The sequence below is a fragment of the Aspergillus heteromorphus genome, assembly GCF_003184545.1.
Source record: "Aspergillus heteromorphus CBS 117.55 chromosome Unknown BO70scaffold_21, whole genome shotgun sequence".
NCBI classification, from domain to species: Eukaryota; Fungi; Ascomycota; class Eurotiomycetes; order Eurotiales; family Aspergillaceae; genus Aspergillus; species Aspergillus heteromorphus.
Genome location: NW_020290426.1, coordinates 271,126 through 298,992, shown reverse-complemented (window position 1 = coordinate 298,992; position 27,867 = coordinate 271,126). Strand labels below are relative to the sequence as shown.

The 27,867-nt window shown below is 51.7% G+C and overlaps 11 protein-coding genes across 11 annotated transcripts; 8 read left to right on the top strand and 3 right to left on the bottom strand.

Moving 5' to 3' along the window:
- Window positions 1-2,700: 2,700 nt before the first annotated feature.
- Window positions 2,701-4,501, top strand: BO70DRAFT_411765 (SGNH/GDSL hydrolase family protein; the record flags this gene model as incomplete). Its single annotated transcript, XM_025547295.1, has 9 exons — window positions 2,701-2,995; window positions 3,098-3,134; window positions 3,183-3,235; window positions 3,281-3,396; window positions 3,510-3,597; window positions 3,643-3,736; window positions 3,782-3,841; window positions 3,898-4,128; window positions 4,196-4,501. The coding sequence occupies exons 1-9, from the start codon at window positions 2,793-2,795 to the stop codon at window positions 4,499-4,501; spliced, it is 1,188 nt and encodes a 395-aa protein (XP_025397424.1). The 5' UTR covers window positions 2,701-2,792.
- Window positions 4,502-5,126: 625 nt separating this feature from the next.
- Window positions 5,127-6,471, bottom strand: BO70DRAFT_388720 (uncharacterized protein; the record flags this gene model as incomplete). Its single annotated transcript, XM_025546007.1, has 2 exons — window positions 5,127-6,366; window positions 6,454-6,471. 2 exons carry the CDS (start codon window positions 6,469-6,471, stop codon window positions 5,275-5,277), a joined length of 1,110 nt encoding a protein of 369 aa, XP_025397423.1. The 3' UTR covers window positions 5,127-5,274.
- A 155-nt stretch (window positions 6,472-6,626) lies between these two features.
- BO70DRAFT_97343 (Zn(II)2Cys6 transcription factor domain-containing protein) lies at window positions 6,627-8,179 on the top strand. Its single transcript, XM_025548895.1, has 2 exons — window positions 6,627-7,486; window positions 7,535-8,179. Exons 1-2 carry the CDS (start codon window positions 6,782-6,784, stop codon window positions 8,087-8,089), a joined length of 1,260 nt encoding a protein of 419 aa, XP_025397422.1. The 5' UTR covers window positions 6,627-6,781; the 3' UTR covers window positions 8,090-8,179.
- BO70DRAFT_97337 (class I SAM-dependent methyltransferase) lies at window positions 8,026-9,212 on the top strand. The gene has a single exon (XM_025548894.1). The coding sequence runs from the start codon at window positions 8,270-8,272 to the stop codon at window positions 9,068-9,070; it is 801 nt and encodes a 266-aa protein (XP_025397421.1). The 5' UTR covers window positions 8,026-8,269; the 3' UTR covers window positions 9,071-9,212.
- A 340-nt stretch (window positions 9,213-9,552) lies between these two features.
- BO70DRAFT_364013 (cell wall mannoprotein 1 family protein) lies at window positions 9,553-10,917 on the bottom strand. The gene has a single exon (XM_025543704.1). The coding sequence runs from the start codon at window positions 10,728-10,730 to the stop codon at window positions 9,861-9,863; it is 870 nt and encodes a 289-aa protein (XP_025397420.1). The 5' UTR covers window positions 10,731-10,917; the 3' UTR covers window positions 9,553-9,860.
- Window positions 10,918-11,582: 665 nt separating this feature from the next.
- On the top strand, window positions 11,583-12,657 carry BO70DRAFT_381152 (uncharacterized protein; the record flags this gene model as incomplete). The annotated part of the gene is made up of 2 exons (XM_025545448.1): window positions 11,583-12,100; window positions 12,451-12,657. The coding sequence occupies 2 exons, from the start codon at window positions 11,583-11,585 to the stop codon at window positions 12,554-12,556; spliced, it is 624 nt and encodes a 207-aa protein (XP_025397419.1). The 3' UTR covers window positions 12,557-12,657.
- Window positions 12,658-13,940: 1,283 nt separating this feature from the next.
- On the top strand, window positions 13,941-14,244 carry BO70DRAFT_97321 (uncharacterized protein). Its single transcript, XM_025548893.1, has one exon. The coding sequence runs from the start codon at window positions 14,025-14,027 to the stop codon at window positions 14,211-14,213; it is 189 nt and encodes a 62-aa protein (XP_025397418.1). The 5' UTR covers window positions 13,941-14,024; the 3' UTR covers window positions 14,214-14,244.
- A 1,071-nt stretch (window positions 14,245-15,315) lies between these two features.
- BO70DRAFT_411756 (P-loop containing nucleoside triphosphate hydrolase protein) lies at window positions 15,316-21,333 on the top strand (the record flags this gene model as incomplete). Its single annotated transcript, XM_025547294.1, has 5 exons — window positions 15,316-17,186; window positions 17,323-18,742; window positions 18,788-18,888; window positions 18,939-21,102; window positions 21,184-21,333. The coding sequence occupies 5 exons, from the start codon at window positions 15,316-15,318 to the stop codon at window positions 21,331-21,333; spliced, it is 5,706 nt and encodes a 1,901-aa protein (XP_025397417.1).
- Window positions 21,334-22,710: 1,377 nt separating this feature from the next.
- Window positions 22,711-23,446, top strand: BO70DRAFT_97299 (uncharacterized protein). The gene has a single exon (XM_025548892.1). The coding sequence runs from the start codon at window positions 22,945-22,947 to the stop codon at window positions 23,386-23,388; it is 444 nt and encodes a 147-aa protein (XP_025397416.1). The 5' UTR covers window positions 22,711-22,944; the 3' UTR covers window positions 23,389-23,446.
- Window positions 23,447-23,549: 103 nt separating this feature from the next.
- BO70DRAFT_398303 (uncharacterized protein) lies at window positions 23,550-24,078 on the top strand (the record flags this gene model as incomplete). The annotated part of the gene is made up of 4 exons (XM_025546773.1): window positions 23,550-23,567; window positions 23,652-23,708; window positions 23,766-23,898; window positions 24,011-24,078. The coding sequence occupies 4 exons, from the start codon at window positions 23,550-23,552 to the stop codon at window positions 24,076-24,078; spliced, it is 276 nt and encodes a 91-aa protein (XP_025397415.1).
- Window positions 24,079-25,859: 1,781 nt separating this feature from the next.
- On the bottom strand, window positions 25,860-27,233 carry BO70DRAFT_398302 (uncharacterized protein; the record flags this gene model as incomplete). Its single annotated transcript, XM_025546772.1, has 3 exons — window positions 25,860-26,467; window positions 26,516-27,143; window positions 27,201-27,233. The coding sequence occupies 3 exons, from the start codon at window positions 27,231-27,233 to the stop codon at window positions 25,860-25,862; spliced, it is 1,269 nt and encodes a 422-aa protein (XP_025397414.1).
- Window positions 27,234-27,867: the final 634 nt, after the last annotated feature.

Below are 27,867 nucleotides of genomic sequence, written 5' to 3'. Positions count from 1 at the left end.
CAGTTGAATGGACGTCTTCTGGTTATTCGACCAGTCCAAGTTCCTCTGGTGGTCAAGGACACGTAGGAACAAAAGGTATTCCTTCGCCTCCTGTCCAGAAATAACCCGTGTGCGTAGGCAGGCCGAAGGCATTTTTCTGACAGCATCAAATTGTTTTGGGAATTGCCTTCTCCATTTTTGGCCTCCAACCTGTCCTATAGGATGGTCGGTTGGTGGGATTAAAAACCTCTTCGGTTGAATTTTCGCTGCGACGCATCAAGAGAGACACTGCTTTAGCAGATATAGTTTAGCGGAAGGCTCCAGGTCAATATAAATCGGTTTCTCGAACGCCATTCTGGCGGTGTCATTTGCACTAGGACTGAAGTGAAGTATTTGGCAACATGACCATTCGACATAGTTAGCCATGAAAGGTTTTCATGCTGGGTCTTCAGAATACGAAAGCTCTGTGCAGCCGCCTTCGCAATCCAATGTAATCCTTCGCATCCCCTGCCGGCCACACGCATCGACCGCAGATTATATTCTTCCACCACGATGATTCGGATAATAAGGCCAGAGTCCGTTGGACCACGGGAGGCTTGACTGGAGACAGCTGTATGACAGGCCAAATACGTAGTTGTCTCTCTCTCTCTCTTTGACCGAAATGTAGAGAAACATCGTTAGTAAAAGCAGGTGACTAGACAGGGGAGGACACGTACGCGTCAGACCTGGCAATCGACCACGAAACGACCGCGGAGTGACGACGCGTGCAACCCCGCCTGTCCCAGGTAAGGTCGCCATATCTAGTGCTCGGTGAAAGAAAAGCTTGCTACCATGATGTAAAGTAGAGAAAGGAAGAGGAAGTGATATAAGATCACTCAGGCAAAAGGAGAATTCTCCGCTCGGGGTTTTCGAGGAAGTCCTGACATGAATAACGACTGGGAGAGGGGGGAAGGCCCTCGAAGAATGCAGTCAGAGTGAGGAGAAGGGGAGAAAGAAAAATAAAGATTTGGGGGGGGGGGGGAGGAAGGTCTTGAAATATTCGAGTCTTTCCTAAGAAGAGTTGGAATCAGTGAATCAGAAATTGGATTAATAGTGCAATGTAGTATTCACTATCTGCTTGCTCCTACAGTCCATATCCTGACTATTACTATCACTGGGAGAATAGAAATTACTGAGTGGGCATAATGGATTGGATAGGGTAGTAGAATTGCATCTTGATTGTGGTAGGTTGGCCGATGAATGTTGACGAGCAGGGAATTGGAAATAAGAAAAACTACGGAATTGATCTAGATGGAGAATATTAAAAGTTCTAGCAGTTATAATATTAGCGCGTGCGAATAATAAATGGTACAATCTGATGATGAGAACTTTTTGATATGGAGGAAGCCGTTGGCCACAGCTGTCAAGAATTTTTTTCGCGCGTCTTTTCAAGCTCAGGGGATATCTGAATCAGCCGCACTGAAGGTATGAAGAAGTTTGAGTAGTGTGATTTGTTCCTGAAGACGAGATATGTACCTAAATGTGAGTCGTTCGCGCAAATGGCCTCCATATGAATTCGATAGAGGCGGCTCAGCGGAGGCAATCTCATCGGACCTTCCGACAATGCTCTCGAAGGATTATCGAGACAAGGAAGTGCTTTAAAAGCCCAGATCTGGCCGAATGGGTGCCTGTCCCCTTCCACCTGGCTTCTGTCGGCTTGTGTGAGTATCAGTGTCAGACGTAGGGAGCATTTCCGGATACCAACACCCTGAGTATTGCAGAAACATCACGGACCATCAATGCCAATGAGTAGCTTCGCAAGCGACCAAGGAGGAATATTCATCATAGCCATCCGCGAAAGGCGTCAGGGCATCACGATCTATCCCATCCCCTTATCGACCTACTTGTTACCCCTACCTTCATCGGTCCAAGACGCATAATTCCCTTATGGGATTCGCACTTGGCTGCTGGTCGTAGCTCGATCGGTGTGCATTATGACATATAGTAAAGTACGACCGCATCGACTGTCGTATCCAATGTAGCTGCGGCCCATAGTCCAGACGTCCATATATCCCGACAGGCAAATCGTGTGACAAGTTTCGCAGGGGTCTGGGAATGCACATCTGGGATAGTCCGACCGTCAGCCAATGCCCCTGACTACTAAGTGGTGGGCCATTCCCACGACGGAAATTGCAAAGTTGCACGCCTGGTCAAAGGTGAGCTGTGGCACTGGGAAGCTTTAGTGGGACCTGATTTCGAATCTAATTGGACCGCGTGTTCTGTTGGTCAAGACTGGGTTCAAGTCAGCTATGAGAACGATGATTCGAGACAATATTGGAGCATGGGTTTTATATGTTGAATGAGCAAAGTGTAGGGCGGTGTCTGTTGTTGGAAAGCAATTTGAAGCAATAAAATCTTCTGCGGGGTAACTGTCTAGTTTCGGCGGTTTGCCTGCCATGTTCCTGCCTGATATACTTTTGAGCCTCACGTCGGCATTGTCATGATGAAGTCTTCAACCGTGCGGATCCTCGGCAGCAGCAGCAGGACCATCAAGCTGCATTGGTTTAAATGAGCTCCTTTCCACACTTCAGCCTTGTTCTGACTGATCGACTCTCTCCTGATCGACACGCAAGGGCGGATCTTCTGGTCGATCGTTACTGTCTCGGTAAGCTGTATTGGATAGAATCACAAACTGCTCTAATAGGAAAAGCGATTTTTCACGCAGGGACGGAATTAAACTCCCACCTTTTTGTGGGAGCTGCTTGCCTTATAACCCGACCAGCTCTCCCCTTCAATACACCCTCTCAAGTGACAACGAACAGCCAACCCAGACAATGCGTTTTTCCCATTTGTGCCTCCTGGTCTGGGCCCTCCAGGCTTCAGCCACTATCTTGCAGAACGGCCAGGTGCGAGAAGATGCCTATCCCGGTCAGGCTCCCGAGATTTTGGTGGACGATTCGTGGCGGGCATACGGGCCGGACGCGCCAGAGATATCTTATAAGGGGCGGTGGGACAGACAATATGTTTCATGTGAGAGGTTCAAGTCCATGTCGCCAATGGTATTCTGACTACTGTCTAGGGTGGTCGTATGTTCTAACCCCCAGTTGCCGAAGGAAGAAGTCGTGACTGACAAGTGCAGACTTCCGGGCATCAAGCTCGGATTCACAGGAAGTCAGGTATTTAGGACACACATCATGCTGGAATTGAGCATTGACGAGATACAGCTGGCTTTGAGATTCGGCTCTCAGACGAGTGAAGGTGTTCTTTTGGCTTATCGGTTGGTGCTCGCAGCCGTTGTCTCGTTTTCCCTCTGACTGGCCAGATTTGGTGGGCTGGACTGGAAATTTTCGAACGTCACCACAAATGCGATCTATCAGTTTGCGGGGCCATGGACGGCAGGAATGAATTCGACACGAGAGAAGACATTCGAGATGCGAGGTTGGATTCTCCCTCATACCACATGGCTGTGCTAATTCGTAAATAGTCACAAACTGGGGCTATGGATAAGTGTTTCAACCTCGGTGAAAGTGTCTACCTAACCCATCACACAGTCCAACTCTCGGGTGTTTATATTGCTTCAGATGGGGAGCTCACCAAAGCTCTACAGTATAACAAGACGGTGGAAATAATCGGTGACTCGTGAGAACCATGTATCCACATTCTTTCAGCAATTAACAGCCATAGCTTTGCTTCCGGACAATATGCAACTTACGAAGGGCTATCCGCATGGGCTTACAGCTTCGCTGCCGGTCTAGGCGACGTCGAGTACTCAATCACCGTTTGTCTCCCCCCCAGGCCCCTAGTCTCAATCTGACCATCACAGGCATATCCCGGAATCTGCCTGACGGACAAGAGCTGCTATTCCAATGAGGCGCGCGGCATGGTGAGCTCCATACCACAACAACCAGCAAAGCCCACCTTCTGATTCCGACCCAACAGACACACCAATGGTTCTATGCCGCCGATGTGGGTGCGCGCGCAGAAGCTACTTACGGAAACAACCCTCAGAAATGGAACTTCAGCGCCCATCCACCAGCCGACCTCGTCATTATAGACCTAGGAACAAATGACCAGAGAAACAACGTCTCCGGCTCAGACTTCTATGACAGCTACACTGCCCTAATAAACAGCGTACACGATACATACCCACAAGCCGAAATAGTCCTCATGGTACCCCCCCCCCCCTCCCTAGACACCCCTCCCCATCCGTACCACAACCAACTAACTAACAACACAGTCCCTCTGGGGCAAATTCTTCCGCTATGGCGACAAATACATCCAATCGCCCTTCTACGCCCCCGACCTCCACCGCGTCTTCGAAAGCTTCCACGACCAGCCATTCGTGCACTACTTCGGCACGAAAGGCATCCTACAACACAACGACATCGACCCCCAAGGGCACCCGACCGACGTCGGACACCTCAAGATCGCAAGCCACCTGATGCAGTGGACTAAATTGAAGCTAGGGTGGGAGTTTGGCGCCACGGGCGCGGAGGTCCAGCATGATACACTTTACTGGAATGATCAGGCGGGGTATCGCTAATCCAATGCACGCAGACGGAGGCGCGACATTGTTATCTGGATATTATGCAACGCAGGGTGTGGATTCTGGCTAAATTAGGGGAGATGATTATCAGATCGGAATACATGGATGCATCAACGTTCCACCTTCCACCTCGTCGAGGGGTGGTTGACTTTGACAGGAATGTAGGATATCAATCCCCTGCTGATGCGCGACGAGATACAAGGATCTGATCGGATGTGTGCAGCAGCATGGAGTTGATATCCATGAATTTATGTAGGTATTGAAATCATACAGCGCTCGACACGCGCTCGTGGAAGACGGCCAGGAGGTTCTGTCGTTGCTGGGGTGTAATACCATTTCTACGCTGAAGGACATTCTTGGAGTAGACTGAGATTAAGCATGTATAGAGACAGGGGATGAAGGATGTGAGGATTCAAACGAGTGCGCTAAGTAAAAAAAATCATTGATGGCGATGGAGATGGAGATGTGAATGAAGCACTGGATGTAAATGGTAGATAACTACTAACTAGTAGTAGTGTAGTACTACTGTAGAAGAGAAGTGGGGCAAACGAGTGGACCCTGTTATAACCGAGCAGTAGTGCGTGGTCTAACCGGCCTTGGTTAGTTCCAATTCTCCGAGCCAGGTCGTGGTTGAGGAGGCCTGTATAGAACGGATGATGCCAGTCGGAGTGTTAAAAAGAGAGAAAAGCGCCTACCTTGGTTACATTATTGAATTACGGCAATCTACACTACACTTACAACGCTAGATCTCTACAAACACACCTGAACATTCACAATAACCTCGACCCCTCCACCACGCGGGCATACCGGGGACAAGTCGCGGAAAAGAACATATTTCCTGCGGCCGCAACAATCATCGCTCGGGCATAGGTTAACTGCGGGAGTGCAGGCAGTTGCACCTGTTCCAAGCGGGTGTATTCTGCATCCATCTGAGCTTCCAGGTCGCGGATCAGAAGACGAAGAATGGAGGTGGCCGATGATGTGGACACATTCATCAAGTCCTGGATGACCTGGACGGCATTGAGTACCGTCTCCGGTTCTGCCATCGCTTCTTTGGGATAGGAGTATAGGTCGTTGGTGAGGAGGAGGTGTTTCGCGCAGAGAGATTCCAGGGATTGAAGGGGTTGCTTGTCCTGCGGTGTGAGGGGGGCGGGGAGGGAGAACTCGACCATGCGGAGGATGAGGGAGGCGCCGAAGTCGGGTAGACCGTGGATGAGGTATTCGTCTAGGTTGTTGAAGGTCTTATGGGTGGGGTGGGTTTGTTGGGAGAGGGACGCCCATGATGCTATCTCCTTTAGGAGGTGTTGACCTTGGATGGGGTCTTCGGTGAGGAGGTTTCGTGAGAGAGTATCGTAGGCGGGGTGTAGAGTTGTGAAGGGCTTGTGGGCTGTGGGGATTACAGTGGTGCTGGAGTGATCTCCTGTGTCGACTGCGTCATCGTGCAGGAAGAGTAGGAGGAAGGTCTTGGTGAGGAGGTGTAGTCGGTTTGGGTTGCTCAGTGGGGTAAGGTTTGCGGCGTAGGATACTGCCGTGTCGATCATGGTGTCAATTCTTGTTTGGGGTGTTGCTTGTTGGGGGTTCCTGGGGAGGATTGTCTCTGTGTATTCCTGCGCTGCCCTTTCGGCTGTCTGCCAGTGTCGCGACTGGAGGGAGGTAGGGAGGGATGTTGGCCATGGGACTCGTAAAGAAGGCGGGTAGATGGGAATGGCATGTTTGTAATCTGCATCTTGGGAGATGTTTGACCATCTTATAAAGCTGAATGAATCGGATGGTGGCGTGGTGGCTGCAGGATCGAAAGCGTAGAGTATTTTGCGGGGCGCGCTTTGATTGTGGCCTGACCGGCTCTCGGAGGATGGAGGGGTCTGAGAGATCTGGCGGTATCTTGTATTCTTTAAATGGATAACTGAGAGATCTCCATCTGGAATTTTGGCTGTTAGCCGAGTGAGAACCCTGCAGTTGGCAAACATTGTGCGTGATGATCCCTGTCAAGCTGTTGCGGAACGCGTCGAAGACACGCGCGACGGACCCTCGGGCGGAGATCTCTCGGCATCAAATTTGTCGCGTCCCCGGATCACCGACACTTTATGGAGTTCATGGCTTGCGCACATTCAACGATAGTGAGAGTTGTATACTGGAAAGGAGCATAAAAGTCGTCTGAGTCGTCTGTCTTGTCTGTGGATCACAAACACGAGATCGGCTGAGAGTGACTAATCACCCCTCTCCCTCCGTCATTTCGCCTCGGAATTCCGAGCCCGAAGAACAACTCAACTCCCAGCCATGAGATCTCCACACCTGAAACGAGGGGACAGGCCTCCCCCACGTAAGAAGGCCTGCCAAAGCTGCACGAAATCCAAAGTTCGCTGTGATCTTGAGAGACCTGTCTGCTCCCGATGCAAGTCACTTGGCCGACCGTGCGAATATCCATCCAATCCTCCTGTTTCTGTCCCTCCGACCGAGCCGAATTACACGACTCGAGAACGCTCCATCGAAAGGACACCAGTGTTATCGATCCTAGGGACGCCAGGGCTGGGTCAGACTTCGGGGATGCCTATAGCAGTGCCATATGGCCTTGAAACCCCTATCTGGTCACCTCCAATTCACCCACGCAGACAAGTGATTCGCAGTGGCCGTGAACTTGACTTGAGAAATATTGATCTGGTTCCCAGCGGCAATGCGGAGGATATTCGCGATCGATGGCTTCGACCGTATATACTGCCTCCCTTGGGTCGAGATGAAGTTCCCAAGGCCTATCATCCGTTCACACTGCAATATATCTCGATGACCTTGAGTACATATCCTCGGTCCATGCTGAAGGATGGCGATGTCCCACCGATAGTCCATCGACTGCAGGTCGGACGACAAATGCCACCTGCCATGGCGAACTGTTACAGTCTCGTGCGGATGTGGGAGCAAGCTGCAGCTGGAAGTGAAGCGCTGGTGGTGGATACTGTAGAGAAAGAAATGGAACGATTAGCCAACGAGGTATGAACCATCCTGAAATGCCGCATCAGACACGCGCTAATCGAACAGACACCGAGTTTGTACGACATCGATCTCCTAGCAGCCTTCCAGGCGTACCTCATCTACTCCATAATGCTGTACCTCTCCCCTCTGGCAGGATCACCTGCGATCACCGACAAGGTCATGATCACCCTGATGGAGATGGCCTTTCGTACTGCTCGCAATGGGCTCTTCTGCGCTGCTGAGATCTCCCATACAAGACCCAGCTGGGAATCCTGGATAGTCGCAGCCGCCAAACGACGAACGATCTTCACCATGTATTTGTTCTGCAGCGTTTATAATGCCGACCGGATGCTGCCTAACTTTATCGCGGACGAAGTAAAGGGTGTTTTCGCACCGGAGGCTAAATCACTGTGGGAAGCCACCGATCGGGAAACCTGGGAGAGAGAGTACGATCGACATCTGCTCAGTTGGGAAGACGGGATGCTGGAGATCTCGGAGCTCTGGAGGTCAGCAGAAACGGGGACGCCGCAGCGGCGAGAAAGGATCGGACGGTGGCTGAGAACAGTCGACGAATTTGGGATGACGATGTTCGGCGTGACGACCCACGTCCACGGCTGTTGATACCTGCCTTCCGCATTGGTCAGTGCGCCACCTCGGAATTCCGATCAGGAACTCCGAGCGGGCGGGTATGACACCATGGGTAGGACGAGGGGATATAAAGTCTCCCACGACTCGCGTCCTCTTTGTGCGTATTAAACTTCATCAGGTACATACTCGTTCAAATCCCACCACTGATTCACAATGACAACCTACACCACCGACCACGCCCCCGCGGTCCTCCAAACCCACGGTTGGCGTACACTCGCCAACTCCGTCCCTTATATCCTCCCCTACCTCAAACCCGACATGACCATCCTCGACATCGGCTGCGGCCCCGGAAGCATCACAGTGGACTTCGCCCGACACGTCCCCTCCGGCCACGTCACAGGGGTCGAATACGTCGCCGATCCGCTCGAGCAAGCCCGATCCCTCGCCTCCTCCAAACACGTCACCAACATCGACTTCCAAGTCGCAGACATCCACGCCCTTCCCTTCCCAGACAACACCTTCGACCTGGTCCATGTGCACCAGGTCCTCCAACACATCTCCGATCCCGTCCTCGCGCTCCGCGAAATGCGCCGCGTCGCGAAATCCCACGGGGGCATCATCGCCGCCCGCGAATCCAGCACACTCACCTGGTACCCGGAGAACGAAGGAATCGCGCTGTGGTTCGATATCACCACCAAAATGGCCAAGGAAAAAGGCGGAAACCCGCACCCGGGATCCCGGATTCATGTGTGGGCCGAAGAGGCTGGGTTTGAGCAGAGTCGCATTCGCAAGAGCGCCGGGTGTTGGTCGTTTAGTAGTCCGGAAGAGAGACAGTATTGGGGCGGGTCGATGGCCGGGCGTGCCGCAGCTTCAGGGTTCGCGACCAAGGCGGTGGAGGAGGGGTTTGCGACGAAGGAGCAGTTGGAGAGTGTTGTAAAGGGCTGGGAGGAGTTTATCGAATCTGATCGCGCGTGGTTTGGTTTGTTGCATGGGGAGATTGTTTGTTGGAAATGAATTTATAGTTTGTTGGTCCGTCTGAGGTTTGGGGGGTGGGGTCGGCAAAATATATCTTTGAGCGATGGAAGCATGACACTACAAAACCACCTCGTACTACTCCACGAAGTAAACTTTCTTTCCTATGGGCACTTCATTATTTATTAATTACCTGGTTATACTATAGTACTATCAAATGAAATAGAAAGAACAATACTGCCGTGAATGTAGTCATTGAGGTAAACACGGACTTGTGTTTTCTCCATTTTGCCTCTATTTACGGAATAGTAAGCGGTCCATTATTCTTTTGATTTTTATTTTTTCATTTTTTCTATATCTGCATGTTTCTGGCTGTTTCAGTTGTTCCTGAATTCTTCACTATCCTTATAACCTCTTGGGTATTTGTTTTGAGGTTATAATATTGCATGACCGTCTCTCTATGCTAGAAAACCCATCCTTTACATCTACAGTACTCTCTACGAGTCTAGAAAGAAGAAGAGAGATGACAAGCAGAACAAATATATTGCTGCGATATACTGTAATTAAACTATATCCAACCAACAACAACGACAGCACAACAATCCAGAGATAGACAGAAAAAGAAAGAAAGAAAGAAAGTAGGAAAGACCAGGGCGAGACGGAAAATCCACTGGGGCAAGCAAGCCAGCTGCATTAATCTCGCATCCGTCGCACCAAACCGTAGCGGGGAGCCCGAATTTTTCTCACCGTTCGGATGTCCCACCAGCCACAGGAAGTGAATCCGCGGTCAGCGCGGAGAGCAAGTCCAGGTTCGTGAGGAAGTTGAAATTGCTTAGACACCGACGGTGATGGCGACGGCGACGGCAGCGGCACCGACACCGAAGGTCATGGTGACGCGCTCGACGGTGGCAGCACCGGTGAAGACGGGGCTGGCGGAGGCAGAGGCAGAGCCGCTGGGGGTGGCAGAGACGAGGGCAGAGGCGCTGCTGGTGGTGGCCTGGATCAGGGGAGCGGAGCTGGTGGAAGCAGCGGAGGACTCGGCGGGAGCGGCGGCCTCAGTTCCAGCGGCGGCGGCGGCGGTGGTCTCAGCAGCAGCGGCCTTGGTGGTGGCAGCAGCGGCGGCGGTGGTAGCAGCGGCGGTGGCAGCGTTGGCCTGGTCCTTGTACGAGTCGATACCCTTCTGGATGGCGTCGGTGATACCGGCGGCCAGGTTGCTGGCGATGTCGGACAGAGAGGAGGGCACCTTGGAGGTGATGGCGTCGGCCAGGTTCTTGGAGGCGGTGTACTGCTGCTGGAGGTTCTTGTAGACGATGGCGCCGGCGTTGGCGGAAACGAAGGTCGACTTCTTGGAGATCAGGTCGTTGACCACGGTCTGCACCTGCTTGGTGACATCCTGGACGGGGCTGGTGATGCCGAGGGCATCAACGCTGCTCAGAGTGGAACCAGCGTTGACGGTGGTGACACCGGAGTTGATGGCCTTGACCAGGCTGTCGGAGGCGGACTGGACGCCGGAGGTGTCACCGCCGTTGAAGCTGTTGATGGAGGTGTCCAGGGCCTTGACCTCGGTCTCGATGTTGGAGAGGACGCTGGTGATGGAGGCGACGTCCCGCTCAACGAGGGAAGGAGTGCGAGCCACCTTGGTGGGGTTGGCGAAGACGCTGGTGGCCAGGCCCAGGGTGAAGAGAACGGAAGTGAGCTTCATTTTGAATAGATATTAAGGCAACGAGTGCGGTATTATTAAGTAGGAAGAAGCGAGTGCTGGAGACTGAAGAGTCGGAGAAACTTGAAAGGCAAGAGAGAGAGAGAAGAGATTGTTGTGCTGATGATTTTCGATTGAGGGCCGATATCCAGGCCCTATATATACTCGACGAGGCCGTATAGAAGCTCAGATGGATAGGCTGCTGGCTAGGGCCGAGGTGGGGCAATCAGGGGAAGGTTTCCCTCTAATTCTGGGGTTAATATAATTAGCCGGGTCAGGGTCCCTGGAACCATCTGCTGAGGTAGGATTGTGCCTGAGACGTGCTCGGGATCGTCAGTGCAATTCTCGTTCTGGGCCAGCTGGTTTGACGAGACGAAAAGATGCTCATTTTCCCCTTTCAGCGTGGTCGGAACCTTCCACCCATCCTGGATTTTTGGCCCTCACCAACTAACCCAACTCTGCGGTGAGAACCTCCAACCTCACATCCAGACCACTGGCAGATCATAATCGAGTGATAGAGACAGAAAATGGGCATGATAGAGGAAGAACGGCCTAGACCAACAAAAAGGCGCATCGTGCATCGTGCATGGGCAGAAATGGATTCGAGTTCGGGATCAAACCGAGCAGCAGTGCTCGCTGCAGCATTGCTTAGCCGGCCCGCCCCCGGATTCTACTTACTTGTTATGGAGAAATATTTATTAAACAATGGTAGTGAATCCATCCTACACTGTGCCTGACCCTGCACGGGCATCTCTCAGGTTCAAGGGTCGGGAGTTCAACGAACGGCTGGGTATGGCGGACGGACACTAAGGATTGTCTCAAGCCACCCGAGCCATCCGATGGACCAAAGCAGCCATGGATCCCCCCGCATCGCCCGACTCAATTTCCAGCCCTCCAGCCTTCTCGTTGGGCGAAACACTCGCCCCGCCTAATCCGGTAAGATGTCCGCGATCGGCAGGGTCGACCCCGAAAGCCTTACCACAGCGGGCATCCACACTGGCGGATACGAAGTCAACATCCGCTCGAGGTCTAATTCATGGGCACCACCAAATTCTCAACGCTTGGAGAAAAGCCACAGATTCACAGATGAGACGGCCACTGCTTCATCCATCTCTCATTCGGAAGGGTCCCGTCACTCTTGACACTTTCTCCCTACGGAATGGCGTGATTCCGTCCGTCCATACACATGTCTGTGCGGGACCAGATTCTCTTGGCGGATGGTTTGGCTCAATATACAGGCGAATCTCGCTGGAGTCTCGGAGAAACCTCCTTAGCAGCGTGCTCTGTGGCCAAAACCAGCTAGCTGATCCCACCTGGCACGTCCAACAGAGTTCAGCCTGCGGACACTCGGCGCCTGGACTCCCCCTCGAGAGGTTCGTTAATCTCGCTTGCGGGTGATCTTCCCCCGATGAGCTTCATCACGGTGGTTCTGCCATGAGAAGAACCTCGTTCATGGGTAAAATTACTAAGACGATCTTCCGAAGTCGGTGGGCCTCATTTGGGATGTGACAACGGTCCTGCGCCTGCACGCCTCTGCGGGACTTTCCTCCAATGATAGACATCCATCTTGCCTTTGGATAAACTGGTGGCAACTCACTATTTTGACGAGCGGCCTGGACCGTCAAACAGAGACATATGCCACCCCGTCATGGGGGCTAATTTTGCTCGATACTACCTCTCATTTATTCGTCCATGAAGCACAGTGAGCTAAGGATACAAACAGGTACTGGAAGTCCGAAATCTCGAATCCTGGTCGCTCAGTGCCACTGTCGTCGGTCATGTTCGATTCGAAATCGCCAAAGCGGGACCGGATATCCACTCACTGGTAGGTGAAATAGGAGACCATCGGTTCGGATTCATGTGGCTCTATGTTAACTATTTGAAATTTCTTCGCCACTTCAAACAAGATATTAATCTTTAGCCACGGACGAACAAACCAAATGGGCATAATAAAGCCAGAGGTAACATCGAACCTTACGCAGACGAGTCGCATAAAATGATGCTCGGACTACTACCGTAGCACATGACAGCATGTCGCCAGCGGTAAGACCACAATCTACTACCGAAGACATCCTCGACTTTTTTTTCAGTCCGTTTGTCGCCACAAAGTTTGTTTTAAAATTAGCAGTCGCAGATCGAATGTAGGTTAACCTTCGAGTCCATGAGCATTGGGTGGTGGGAGGGGGGTTTGTTGAGGAACGGGCTTCGGATATTTTATCCATGAGGTAACACCTGTTTTAGCTTAGAGCAAAATCCGTCGTGCCTCGAGTATGCCGTCCGCATCCCCCTTCGTTGTGATGCACACATCTAGCGGTCCAGGAAGGGTGTATGCCCATATAGCCACCTTCCTGGAAGACACAGACGAGGGGGTTCCTCTTCCCGCCGCGATCTTGGATCAGTTCGGTGCAGTTCTTTCCATCCGAATTCTTCCCTCATGATGTTAATGTATTCCCAGAACCCCGGATACAATCTTGCACACGCTACTGTGCTAGATATATTCTTCCAAGACAACACTTGAGAATGTTGGTCACCGAGATCAAATGTTAAAACAGCATTCTATCCGCAAGTGCGGATGCAAATAGGAGTCCTGCTGAAGCGATGCAGCTGGTACGAACCAACACCACCGTTATCGTTCCCAGAGCCTATGAATCCGCAATGAACCCAGACAATGGTCGGATAGACATGGATACAATTCACAGCATCACTCTAGGATGGGCTTCCCCCTCTATCCGAGGAATCTAGGCCTCCAGGCGTGGTGCTGGGTTGGAATAACATAGTAAGTTAGAAGACCGAGAAAGCTGCATGCTAATTTAAATGGTCCTGTAGATATTTATTCGCCGTGGGATTCCTTCTTACGGGACATCGGACCTCCCTCATGTCCGCTTTTTAGCGACGAACCGAGACAACGACCGGATGGACATGGAGTTCGTTCACGGCGCGCCTGTGGATAAAAAATGGGATGGGCTTATGCCTCGCCATGACCCGCGGGTTGGGTACGGGGTTGGATATCGAACATGTAGGTCCTTCGCGGGTACCCTCGCGATAGACACAGGAGTGGCTTGTGATAAGACGCCGGCCCTGCCGGCGCGGTGGTGGTATATAAGTCGGATCTTAGGGATGGCAGCATAAAGCCTGACATAGCAGTCTTTTGACCGAGTGGTTAACCGTGGCTACGCAGCACCCTAGGCGCGTAACACATACCCGCTATTGAGCAAAAAAGACGTGCCAGCTCGGAGCCATGAAGTTGCCTTTATGTTACAGCTGCTATGAGGATCAATTGCTGTAATATAACAATCGATGATATATCCCGATCATTGGGCTCGTCCACTGGGAGTGCGCAAGATGATATCCGGATTACTGCGCGGTGATTTTCACTTGTGGATGAAATATCCCTCTTCGTGTTTGATCTCAGTGATCAGGATTTTCGGGCAATCCCTTAGGATAATGATCCTTATATGGCTCTCCGGCGTGGTGGTATCTGCATAAGTATCCCGCGGTAACGTTGAATTTAATCAAGGCCCTCTGAAGACTGGGATGGTCTCCTCCATTCGGCTGACGTGTTGGTGACGACCGAATGACATGTGGATGAAGGAGCTCTGACAGATATCTGGTAAATGACCTATTGGAGTTCCAGGCAAGTTGACCAGTCAGTGACAGAAGCATCAGTATTCAGTAGCGCATACCTGGTTGGTGAGGCTAGTGAAGCAAGAAGGAGGGTAAGTTGAGACCGCAAAGCAGCCAGTCCTGTACTGCTTTTATAATCACTCTTAGGTAGTCTCCCTCTCCCTCACTCCCTCCTTCTCCACTCCACTCCGACAAGGTAACACAACCCAGGCAGGCACAGACAAGCCCAACAACATCCTGCCATCCAATCACCCTTGCCCTCTGCCCTCTGCCCTACACCCACAACCGGTCTAGTGCTGAGCAAGTGACGTTGTCCCCACACTCCTCCACGCTCTATACTTCTCCTCTCCATCTATCTATCTCCTTCCCCCCCCACCTTTTTCATTCGGTAACACGCTGCTACTCTCGCACCACATTCGGTCGTACGAATCTTCTCTTTACTTACATCTCCAATTCCCTTGATACCGAGTTAAGCAGATGTGATGGCCGATACTCCTGCTCCTCCTGATGTGCCCCGTCGTGGCAGAAGAATCCGTGGTTGGGGACGTGGCCGTGGTCGCGGTCGCGGTCGCGGCGGCGGTCGTCAAACGCAGGCTCCTGCTGCCCAAGTCGCTAGCTCTGAGGATAAAGCCCCAGAAAGTACCCAGGCTCCTGTCATCAAGCCCACCAATCCTATAAAGAACGGCCCCGGTCAAAAGAAAGGTGGTAAAGGAGATGTGGCCAAAAAGCTTGAGGTCAAGGTCATAAAAAACCCAGAGTCGCATCCAGAGCCTCCACGGCGTGGAGGACGCGGGAACAGGTAAGTATATCTTCCGCTCTCAATGAGATCCATTCCTTCGATCGCTAATAATAAAGGTCCCCCAATGCGAACTTTAGACGTAGATCGTTCCCCAAGGCCTCCGCTCAGCCTGTGCCGGAGCTCTCTGCATCGCAAATGCGACAGTTTCTGGAAAATGGCCTCACGATGATCACTAGCTCGCTGGAAACAAGGAGGGCGTTTGTTGAAGATCTAGCTACCGAAAGCGGCCTTCAGAACATTCGCCTGATTGTCGAGACTGATTTCGCCACCTCCTATAGTGTTTTGAAGCCCACGTTCGACCCCCATTGCCTCCTGTTTCTTCGAATGATCTCTCATCAGGAGATTTTGTCATCACTGGTGCTCGAGAAGGCAGTGGGAACCATATACAATGTCATATATGGGCCTGGTGGCAGGAGGGGAATGGACTTTCTTACGAATGTGACAAGATATCTGGTTGAAACTAACGGTGGTTCTGTCAGCGAGGAAAACACCAAAGTGAAGGGTGATGCGGCCACCAATGGCTCTACCAAAGCTTCCGCGCCTTGGGCCGAAGCGCTGCTCCTCACTACTAAGGTACTGCTGAGCACATTAAATTTGAACCAGGAGGCTGCCGCCCATCCAGATCTAAAACACATTATTGAAAGCCTCTGCAGCTGCTGTCAGAAGGAAAGCGCCACCGCGGACGCCAACATTGACCTGGCTCGGGCGAACATTATCAACATTGGCGATTCTCTTTCGATCGGAGATTCACTTTATATCTCGAAGGTCACAGAGAAAGTCAAAAAGACTAACCCCAAGAAAATCGAAGAGATGCCTGTGGATTTCCCCGGTGAATTGTCAGAACGTGGCCCTCGTCACGATAACGATCACGCTGCTATACCACGTATTCGTATCTTACCAACAATCTCTGAAATCCTCAGTGATGCTCGAGCTGAGTTCCTTCCTTCGCAGGGCTCCCTTGACCCTTCTTCACACCATGAAAGAGGCGTTTGCAGGTTGATAGACACCCACTTCCGCCTCCTAAGGGAGGACACGTCCGGTGTGGTCCGTGATGCTTTGCGCTTGATAATTCACAACTGGGACTTTCTGGCACACAGCTCAGATTGGAAACTCAAACATAAATTTCTTCGTCAATACAGTCCAACGCCACTACGAATCTTCTCGGGCGTCCAGATGCGACAGATTAATGCGGATCAAAAGAAAGGTATCGAGATAGACCTCGAGTTCGATCAACTCCATCGGCTGAAGAATATGTCTGCACTCAGGCGTAAGCAATGGTGGCTTGATACTCGAACATTGAGGGGCGGTCCCTTGCTGGCTCTGCTAGACGCAGAAGACCTTGACAATGCATATGCAATGTTCTTTCTGGTTTCAAAAAGAGAGGTCAACCACATTGAGAAGAAGCGGAATGCGTCACCTACTCCAATCAGTGACGTAGTCAGCGACGCCGAGCGAGCCATGATCACGCTCCGGTTAGCAGATTCAGCATACGAATCGGACGCGAATAGACTCCTCTCCATGATGCGGGAGAAACCGGCGAGACCACTCATACTTATAGAGTTCCCAGCAGTGCCATACAACTCTTTTGAAGGGATCCTACGCTGCCTCCAATCCTTGCATAAAAGTCCATGGCGCGTTCCTTTTGCTACGTGGTTGGCTCCGAGTGGAGTTAGCGATGAGCTCATCGAGGCTTTAACGACGAGTTGCACGAAGAACATTAATGTGCCACCCCCGGTATATCTACAAGGTCGCGTTGTTAATCTCTCTTCGCTCCCCCGACGAAACCTCGACAACGGGGACCCTGCAATCCCGATACTCATGTCACCTTTTGAAGATAATCACTCGATCACCGCCAGACTATCACAAGAGACCATTCTAGACGAAGGTCAAGCAGCTGCAATGGTGTCGGCCCTACGGTGCAAGCTTGCACTGATCCAAGGTCCTCCGGGAACCGGAAAGTCGTATGTGGGTCTACAAATTGCAAGGTGCTTATTGGACAACCAGGAGTCCTTGCAACTTGGTCCAATTCTCTGCGTGTAAGTACATTTGCTTTTCGGGATATAGGAGAGCTGAGACTATCGGCCTCGCCCACTGTCGGCTATTGCGACCCTCAACTTTTTAACTCAAGTTGGAAATTGAAAATCCCAAGATATATATGCTAATGCCTTGCAGCTGCTACACTGCTCATGCACTGGATCAGTTCCTTGACGGCCTTGTTAAATCAGGAATCTCAAATATCGTAAGGATTGGCCCTCCGAGTGCATCTTCGCATATAGAGGCGCTCTCGCTCGACGCAAGGAAGAGGGAGCCAGGGCCGCGGGTGGGGGGGGTAAACAGGATTAAAGATGAGTCGCGAGGCGCTCTGCTAACATTAACGTCCAAGATTAAGTGCCTCCTCGAGACGGCGGGAAGAGACATCAACAGCCTCATCATGGGCTTTTTGAGGAAGAAATTCCCCTCCCAGGCGAGCATGATCAATCTGGGTCCATGCGAGAAAGACGGTGAAGCCATGCAGGAATGGGCATCTGGCGATGTACCTAGGTGGAATGAAGATGGTACTGCTGAGCGCTCCATTGAGGAGCTTCTCAAGTCCGACATGGACCTCTGGACGCTTCATAACGCAGAGCGCGCCCGTATTTTACAATACTGGCAAGATACAGCTTGGACTGAGCTTTCAGTGGGTCTGTCTCGTCTTCTGAAGTTCCACCATGAGGAAAAGAGAAAGCACACATCGGCTTTTGGCTTGCTGGACTTGCAACGACTCAATAGCTCCCAGGTGGTAGGGATAACAACCACCCAGCTGGCTAATAACGCGGACTTGCTTCGCAATATTAACTCGAAGGTGCTCATATGTGAAGAAGCAGGCGAGGTTTTAGAATCACATGTTATCACTGCCCTCCTGCCTTCCGTCCAGCACGCCATATTAATCGGGGACCATCTGCAACTACGTCCGCGGATTTCTAACATTCGGTTGTCAAAGGCATGCGACGAAACGAACTTCAACCTTGATGAGTCACTCTTCGAGAGGCTTGCCACATATCGCTTTGGAGACCTGAACGCTGAGGAACAAGGCTTTGGCTTCCCTGTAGCACAGCTGAGTCATCAGCGGCGAATGCATTCCGTTGTCTCCGATCTCGTCCGCGATACCTTTTACCCCAATCTCAAAGATCATCCAGTTACGGCTGCATATCCCCCCATATCTGGACTCAAGCGCAGGTTGTTCTGGCTCGATCATCGAAACATCGAAGATCCCACCGATCCGGCAGACCCAATGCAAAGTAAGACCAATGCGTGGGAGGCTGGGATGGTAGTCGCGCTGGTGAGACATCTCACTCGACAGGGAAAGTATGGGCCCGGAGAGATTGCTGTCTTGACACCGTACGTCGGGCAGCTGAGGATGCTGGAAGATATCCTTGGCAGAGAAATGGCACTTATCATCAGTGAAACAGATAAAGATGACCTCGATGAGGAGGATGTCGAAGCACCTGTAAGCATTCCTACTGGGCCGAGCAGAAGTAGAAATCTGCAAGGCAATGTGCATAAGGGGAGTTTACTGGACGTTATCAGGCTCTCCACGGTGGATAACTTTCAGGTAAGGTCAGCTTCATCGGATCAGGCAGAGAGCTCACATCACTAGGGCGAGGAGGCAACAGTCGTCGTTGTATCTCTCGTGCGAAGTAACCGCTACCGCAATTGTGGGTTCCTCGACCTGCCCAACAGGATTAACGTGCTCCTCAGGTAAGTGAGCCATCACTCAGTTCTCGATACGCGCTAACGGTCAACTAAAGCCGTGCTAAACATGGCATGTACATAATCGGCGATGCCAATACCGCATCCACGGCGCCGATGTGGTCATCTGTTATCGGTATATTGGAGCGGGATGCAAACATTGGACCGAAGCTGGAACTACATTGCAGTCGTCACCCAGGGATACAGTCCTACATATCCCAACCGGACGACTTTGCTGTCTATGCACCGGAAGGAGGCTGTGCAGATAAATGTGAGCTGAGACTGGCGTGCGGACACCGGTGTCCGGTGAAATGCCATTCGGAGAAACTGCACAAAGCGGTCAAGTGCATGGAGCCATGTACGAGGGTGAAGGGGTGTGGCCATGCATGTCCAAAGAAATGTCATGAGCGATGTGGCGATTGCCAAGAGACGGTGCTTAATGTTCTGCTCCCCTGTGGGCACAGAGCTCAGAGGGTGGAGTGTCGAATGATGGGCAACCTTAAAAATATCCGGTGTGTGGAACAACTCGTCCGCACCATATCTGGGTGCAGTCATCGGCTCAAGGTACGCTGCTTCGAGAATGCAAGCTCCATGAAATGTTTCCACTTGTGTGGCAATGTTCTACCATGTGGGCACAACTGTCGAAAGCCCTGTTGGCAGTGCAGATCTACTATGGCAGGGAAGTCTACCATCGATCATGGTGTCTGTCACAATCCCTGCGGTCGACCATTTACAACTTGTGCCCACGTCTGCAACCAGCCATGCCATCAGGGCACGGCATGCGCCCCGTGCGATCGAACCTGCGAGGTGCGATGCAAACACAGTCGTTGTGCAAAGAACTGTAGCGAGCCATGTGCTCCATGCGCAGAGCCGTGTGGATGGGGCTGTGATCACCGCAAGAAATGCGCATTGCCGTGTGCCGTCCCCTGCAGTAAAGTCCCATGCAACCTTCGATGCAAGAAGAAGCTGTGGCGCTGTGGTCACCGATGCCCGGGGATGTGCGGCGAGCCGTGTCCGGACTCTGCGTACTGTCGACTTTGCTGCAACCAGGGCGTTCTCACCCGGAACGTTGATCTTTTGGAGTTCAAGGCCTACAAGGACATCAACATTGACCAAGACCCGTTAATATTCCTGTCGTGTGGCCATTTTTACACCTCGACTTCTCTTGACGGCGTCATGAGCATGTCAGAATACTATGATATGGATCAGTTGACGGGCATAATTATCAGGCCGAAGGTTTCTTACCGAGCGATGAGTTCTGGAGACGTTAAGGGATGTCCAGAGTGCCGGATGCCTCTCCGGAACATCAACCGCTACAATCGCATCATCAAGAAAGGCCTGCTGGACGAAGCCACAAAGCGATTCGTTTCGCATACAAACTCCATCTACGCAGGTCTGATGGAGGCTATTCGGAAGCGAGAGACAGATATCGAGAAAGAGCGCGTCCAGTTCATGTCCAACTGGCCACTGGATGATCTCGGGTCGAAAGGCCCCGACCAGGTGCAACGCTCAATTGAAGCCTATCGGGCAAAGGGAAACAGGCTTCAGAGACAAATTAAGGAATTCACCAAGTCGGTTGGACGAGAGGAGCAGCCCTTCGGGCGAGTAAACAACATGCTCGCGGCGGCGGCGGCACGAGACCAATCGATCGTAACGACCTCATTCCCATTTGACGAATCCATCATCCAGACGGGGTTCGAGTCTCGCGGAGAGATCCTGGGTCTACGACTCACCTGGGCCCTATTCTGGGATCTGGATGCGATCTACACCCGGAAGGACACCGACCCGCGAATCAGAGCGACATTAGTGCAGGTGGTGGCCAGCCAACTTGAGCGCATTCTGAAGAGATGCCACGAGTTAGCCGAGGCCAGTCAAACCGCGAGATTCCCACAGCAGGAAGTCGAGTCCCGAATCTACCATGTTCTCTTCACGATGCTCTCACTGAGCAACAGCGACGCACAGGGAAAAGTCGTCGACATTCCCACGCAGACCGCCATCCGCGACAAGGCACGCGAGGAACTCAAGGCCTGCGAGGAAATATGTCTCCGCCATCGCCGCATCCTCTCATCCCTGCACGAGGACATCGAGAAGGCAAAGACCCTCGTCAACGGGGGCATGTTCTACAGCTTCGTGAGCACCGATGAAAAGCGCCAGGTCTACCGCGCTATGGAGCAGCAATTTGCCGGCACGGGCCATTGGTACTACTGCGAGAATAACCATCCAGTAAGCCTCCCCCACCTTCCCCCCTCCCATGACTGCCTGTAGTCTGTGACGGTAAACGGTAATTAAACTAAGGCAATCCAGTTCACGGTTGGCGAGTGCGGCATGCCGATGGAGCAAGCAAGATGCCCGCAATGTGAGGCGCCAGTCGGAGGACTCAATCACGAACTCGCGCCCGGCATGCGTAGAGCAGATGATATTGATGTGGAGTTTGGGGGTACGAGCAGGAACTGAACAGGACTGGAGTGAGTGGAGGTGGATGTGGATGTGGCTGTGGCTGTGAGGTGGAGGGGGGGTGGAGATGACAGAGGGGATATTGGTCAATAAATGGAATGGGATGGGTGTACGATAGTGGATTATTTGGCCATTTAGATGGCTACGGCGGAATACTGGTACTACTGGGAACTGGGGGTAGGTAGGGAATCAGGGAATCAGGGAGTTAGGGAATGGAACTGGATGTCGCTTTCTGGTTGGGTTAGGTGAGAGGAGATTGTAGCTGTAGCTGGTTTTGTGCCGAGGGGAGTTGAGTATGAGCGGTAGAGGTACTGGAGATGTATCAGGGATGTAGGTAGGTAAGGTATGTCCCTCGGTGACAGCGACAGCGACAGTGACAGAAAGTGACAGAAAGTGACATACAGTAACAGCAACAGCAACAGCAACGTGGATATCCCCTCTCCCACCCGCCCAATTCAAAGCACACACACAGACGCAGTCTGCAATGCGGCATTTTCTACACGCATCCACCTATGCATCGATCCATCCACGTCACGCAAGTCATGGTCTTGTCCCTGCCTGCCATACAGGGAGCAGCTAATGTCGTGGGAATCTTGTCTCGCAGGTCCCTGTCTACCTACCTACAACCTATATCCCAGTCGCACCTACAGAACAAAACCCCCAGACATTATCCAGTATAAACTCCCGTCCGCATCCCGTTCCTGTGCCAAGAAACGTTGTGCAAACATCCAGCCTTATCAGGCGAAGGACGGCGATGGTGTAGGGCGGGAAAACAAGGGAAGGGAAGGTGTTTGTGTAACCATCTCATCCGGATCCGGGATCTATATGATCCAGGATCTTATCCATTTCATGATCCATGCGACTCGTCTCACCAGTAGTATGAGTGCTATGCTGAGGTGAAGGTGATGTGAGTGGGTGGGAAGGTAACGAGGGAAGGGGAGCTTAGTAGATACCAGTATGCAAGTGCAACGTGTCCGGCATCGAGCCCTCCTGTAGGTATCTATCTGTACCCCCTCCCCACTTCGACCTGTTCTCCTCCTTTTTTCCCTGTAAAGTGTACATGGGTAGGTAAGCAGGTAGATAGGTGGTGCTGTGCGACCGACCTGATCAGCATACCACGTCGACAGGGAGTGGGGCAGGGGGCATACATGTTCGGAAGGATGGTGTCTTTCTCATAGGTTGGGTTGGTTGTAATAGTCCCTAATCCCGGGTAGATATGCGTGCGTGGGGCTGGACGGGGAGGGGAGGGAGAAAATGTGGGTTTCACGCTCGGACGGGCGGGCGGGCGGGTCGTGTTGGTCTGTGTGGTGGGGTTGGAGAGTGCAGGGCTGGGATGATTTCTAGCTCGGTAGCTACTAGTAGGTAGCTAGCTATACCCGTCTCTTTCTATATTCCGGCTTGCTAGTTTGGTGGTTCGAACGGGGAGAATTATCCAGGATGGATTGAAGTTCAAATTAAGTTATTTTCTTTCCTTTTTGAAGCTTGGTTCATCTACCGACTATCTAATTAGCTCAGGGATAAAGAAAGTGGATGGGTAGCTAGAGGATACAGACAGAGTGAGGGGTCGAAGCTGCACCTGCATCTGCATCTGCATCTGTAGGAGATAGGCAGATGCATTTACAGTTGAATTCGCATTTGCATTTGGGCATTTCTACATGCAGCAGCAGGTGTCTGTCTGTCTATCTGTCAGTTGGTGACAGCGAGAGCAAATTGAACATCAAAGAAACTACCCCGCAGTCAACATCCATCACATCCATCGCATCACATCGCGTCCATCCAGCCCTCCAGCCCTCCAGCCCTCCAGCCCTCCAGCCCTCCAGTCCAGTCCTACCTCCTCTTCCTCCCTACCGACCTCTCTCCAGCAACTCAATCAAACACCGCTCAGATCCGACAAAGAAACTGCACGATGCATGCCCCTGTACGTCCTCATGCCCAACCCACTCCCTCTCTCCCTCTCTGTATGTACGTGTCACCCAACACCTGCATCAAGAACCGGATTTCAAACGCAGTTGCAGATACACATGGACATGGACATGGATATGGAGGGGAAGATAGAAGGAGGGGAAGAGAAGAGGAGGGGTAAAGCGTCTATCATGAAGACATAAAAGCTGCGTGGATTCCCGGGTTGAACGAGACTTCTTTCCAGCAGCAACAGCAGCAACAGCAAAGATCTAGTCAACCATCCATTCACCAACACAACCAACCCCAACTTCAAGATGCCTCAGGACGCTAAGGTACATCACTCTTCCCATCCTGGCTTCTAGTAGCAGAATGCAGAAACAGAGCGATGGTGGCTAATATGATAAATGATGATACAGAACGCTTTCTACTCCGCCGAGTACCTCCGTACTCTGAAGACCAAGTACGAGCAGGCCGTGAGTTTCCCTCCCTAGAACCGAAAGCCAAGGCGATACTAACAGTTAAAAAAACAGACCTCCGATCCCTGCCGCGGCCTCACCCTCGACGACGCCATGAAGCACATCGCCCTGACCGGCCGCAAGAACTTCTCCCGTGAGGACGTGATGAAGTTCGACGACAACCACGACGACAACATCAACTTCGCTGGTCAGACTCTCCCCAACTCCCCTCCTCCATCCTCCATCCTCCATCCCTCTTCCCTCATTCAGACTTGTAACTTTCTTCTTATGAACGTGTCTAACGCTTCTGGCGCTGGTAGAATACCTCAACATGATGCTCGCCAACGACGAGGAGATGAAGTTCCAGGCTGCCAAGTTCATGCCCTAGATGCACTCGCTGGGAAACTGCAATTGGGAGGACTGGGACTGGTCGTATATAGGCCTGGTATGAATGAATGTTTATGACTATATACTCTTCTCTGCGTAGGAGAGCGTAGAGGGGAGGCGTAGAGGGGAGGGGGTGTAGACTCGGCGGTCCAAGTTGTAAGCTCGAATGACTGTAGTGAGAGTCCAGTCGTACCCGACGCGCTCAACACTACCGGCCTACTTGCATTGCTCTTCGCCGGCAACCGATCTGGCGGGGCTGCTGCCTCCTTCCTAATTTGGTGGGTTGGCGCGAGTATAAACCCCCCCCCCTCTTTTTCGCTCACCTTCGCCCGTCCCTCCGCTTTCTTCTTCTGCCCATCCCCGTTCGACTCGGGCTTTGCTGAGACACAGATGTGGTCGAGTGGCCATCTACATTCTACATTCCCAAAATTAGATCTCGCGATCTGGCAAACATGGCTGTGTGACTTTGTTAGACTGGTGCTTCGGTAAACTCGTTCAGTATACCAAGTTGAATTCGGGGTCAAATGTTGTTCGCCAAGGTCTTTTACTCTTGTGGTGGCGCTGAAAATGTTCGCAAACAACCTAACGTTGCGCAGACTTGCTGTTCCGCTAACGACGGCCTGGTACAGTATATATTGCCTTTTCTTAGGGCAGTGGCTCCAGACTTTCGGTCGAAGGAGTGCAGTGGACAGTGGCAGGTCCTACTGGTCAACGAGTAGTTGGGAGGTATACAGAGAATTATGCACATGCGCACCCTTTCGCAATGATGCTTGCGTTGATAGCCTGTCGAGGCTTCGATCATGTAGATCTCCGAATACATAACACAGCAATTACCAAGTTGCTGCTGGCCATCAACATGCAAGCGAGACTACTTGACGTATAAATTGTTATGCCCAGTGGGGGCATCATCCTGTCGTTCTATTCGTTAGAGCCCAAGTGTCGTCTTCCGCGGCATGCATTCCAAGATACCATACCATAGTCCTAACAATACCCGAAAGACGCCCTGGGCCGCCACTTTGTGTCCACGGAATACGCGTAGCGATGGCCAGACAGCCATCGTCATTCAGCCGTTCAAGGGACACAGGCTCAGTATTTGTAAGTATATACCCATGCCGGGCGCCATGCTGGCTCCCATAGAATATTGACTTGAGCCAGAGCCTGCTTGTACTCCCGTCTGTCCGTGATGTCACGAGAAAACTGCATCGATGAGGACCATTTCCATGGACCTCTCAGGTCTCGCGGCGCTCTGTTGGCGCTGTAGTGAGGCTCGCACCAGGCACTACGAACGCAGCATCAGGCCTGAAACGAGCTGTTCCATTCTCGCGATAGCATCTACTCCTACTCCTTCATCCTGGTCTCAACCACTTGGATGTTTGTAGAAGTAATGGTCCTCTCCATCCTACGATGATCCGGCCCGGTTGCCTGCCGTCGTCAGAGGGGTAGATAAGGTGAGAGGTATACAAGATTCGTGTAGAGGATGAACTTGCATGTTCTGAAGGGTTTTGGGGCCATTCTCGTCGCCGGGGATGACTTTCAACAGTATCAAGCGGTGGTCGTAAGGAAAGCCACCCGTGGTGAGGTTGGCGGTGGTCAGAGGGACCCCGTGGAGGAACTTGATGGGATATATAGACGTAGAGCTGGTTAGTGGTCAAAAGACAAAAAACTAGAATTTGCCGTTTCTACTATCTACCTAATAGAGCTAGCTACTCTAGTGACGGATTTTCCAAACACCCCGATAAGTTACAATGCTGGTGATTGTTTTCCATTCCCCTGGTGAACAGTTCACGCCTCCCACTCAAGCATACTGACAACCTTGTCTGTGAACTCCCCCTTTCCCCATTTCAATATTGCCTGGATACGTCTTGACAAGGCCACGCAGTTCCATGTCACTGCATTCCTGTAGGCACTGAGGCGAGCCATCAAGACTTTGGGGGACTTGCCATCTGACTTGCCGTCCGGAAAGTAATCAGTGTGCACCCACAATTCGTGGACTGACCCCTCAGTGACGATCGAGAAAACCACATCCAATGTAAATTCTGACTGTTTATGGTCACTGCCTTGGGTGTGTTTCGGCCCATTGAACTCACGCAGACCCTTCAGCATGCGGAGCGCGATCGCGCCACTAACGGCAGCTTTGTTCTGGGCCTGATGTAGATTTTCCCCCTCTTCAACAATGAGGAATGGAAATCGAGGGCCATAGAGATTGCCCCGCGGGTTGCTAATTAAAGTCAAGTCTTCTTGCAAGGTCGATAGGAAGGCCATGGGAACGTAAATACCAGTGGTCGTCTCCATAGCATGTGCGAGGAATTCGTCTGATAGCCCGACACTTATTTGGGGTCGAGCGTCATCCAGGTGTTCCGTCCCAGGCGGCTTCAGACTTGGAATCCAGCCTTGTATAAAGTCAGCATCGCTTTAGGGCCGGATTGCAAGACGCATACCTCCTTGATAATCGACACGGAGTCCTGAAGTGTCGAGGCATTTAAGTGCGGACAACAAAGTGCTCTCCGATTCGGGCTCCCCAATCGCGCCAAGGGCATTCTCCTCAGAACCCTTCTTGAGCTTATCTGCAGCATCCTTGGCGTGCCTAATATCACGGGCACCGTTTGGCAAGGTAAAAATGTGCACATTCACATAGTCTCCGATAACTTTTGGCATCTTCTCCTCGAAGTAAATATTTGCCAACAGTAACTTTCGGCCGCAGTACTCGACGTCGCTGCTCCCTTCTGAACTTTTGGCCCGCGCCTTTTGGGTATCGCTGCTATTATCGGAAAGCGGAGATGTTTTTTTCTTTGATTTTCTGTTCCTTACTAGACTGTTGGCCCGCGGCTGCTGGGTATCACCGATGTTATCGGAGAGCTGAGAAGTTCCCTGCTCTGATTTTCTGTCCCCTTCTGGACTGTCAGCCCGTGGCTGCTGGGTATCACCGATCTTATCGGATAGCTGAGAAGTTCCCTGCTCGAATTCTTTGTCCCCTTCTGGACTATCGGCCCGCGGCTGCTGCGTATCACTGATGGTATCGGATGTTCTCTGATCCAATACCGTGACGGGTTCGCAGAGGAGCCAGGTCTTCTGTTCGTCAGCTTTCTACATCATACTCATCAGACAGGCGGGTATGGAAACGACCTTTTGCTTGTTCGGTCTTGGGGGAGGCTCCATTTTTGAGTGTTTGGGACGGAGAGGGTCTTGGGGCAGGAAATTCTGGAGTCGAATTGAAGTGGTATAAACTGAAGAGGTAGAGATTGAAGTGGTAAAAGATGAAGTGGTAAAAGCTGAAGTGGTAAAAGCTGAAGTGGTAAAAGCTGAAGTGGTAAAAGCTGAAGTTGTAGAGACTGAAATGGTAGATACTCAAGTGGTAGGAAAATGAAATGGGAGAAACTGGAGTGGTAGAAACTGAAGCGATAGACGTAATTGGAGTGGTGGAAGGAGCTGTAGTGATGGAAAGAGCTGCATTGATGGAAGGAGCGAGTAGCACTAAATCAACAATGAAGCGAGCTGGAGTGATGGAAGGATATTGCTAGACCTATGTAAGCCGTCGTCCACCACACAATCCATAGGCAGAGAATCTGTTATGAATCAATGATAGCCAGATCAAGCCATGACAGAGAACTTCATGTATACATTCGCTGTCTTTCAACCCTCAAAAGGTTTATGTATACTTGAGATCATCCTTCCGATCACCCTCCTCATAACTGATCATCTGCCGGCGTGCTAGCCTGGCCAGTTTCCAAGTCCGCTCATCAAGCCTCTATTCTGGAGAAATAGAGACAATACGATTCTTCCACTGCCTCCA

What these genes read in the sequence shown, in the direction of transcription:
- BO70DRAFT_97337 (XM_025548894.1), top strand. Translation starts at nt 8,270, where the DNA reads ATGACAACCTACACCACCGACCACGCCCCCGCGGTCCTCCAAACCCAC.
- BO70DRAFT_364013 (XM_025543704.1), bottom strand. Translation starts at nt 10,730, where the DNA reads ATGAAGCTCACTTCCGTTCTCTTCACCCTGGGCCTGGCCACCAGCGTC.
- BO70DRAFT_97299 (XM_025548892.1), top strand. Translation starts at nt 22,945, where the DNA reads ATGCATTTACAGTTGAATTCGCATTTGCATTTGGGCATTTCTACATGC.
- BO70DRAFT_97321 (XM_025548893.1), top strand. Translation starts at nt 14,025, where the DNA reads ATGATATATCCCGATCATTGGGCTCGTCCACTGGGAGTGCGCAAGATG.
- BO70DRAFT_97343 (XM_025548895.1), top strand. Translation starts at nt 6,782, where the DNA reads ATGAGATCTCCACACCTGAAACGAGGGGACAGGCCTCCCCCACGTAAG. An exon ending in TGGAACGATTAGCCAACGAG is followed by an intron (nt 7,487 to 7,534) that starts GTATGAACCATC and finishes CTAATCGAACAG; the next exon opens with ACACCGAGTTTGTACGACAT.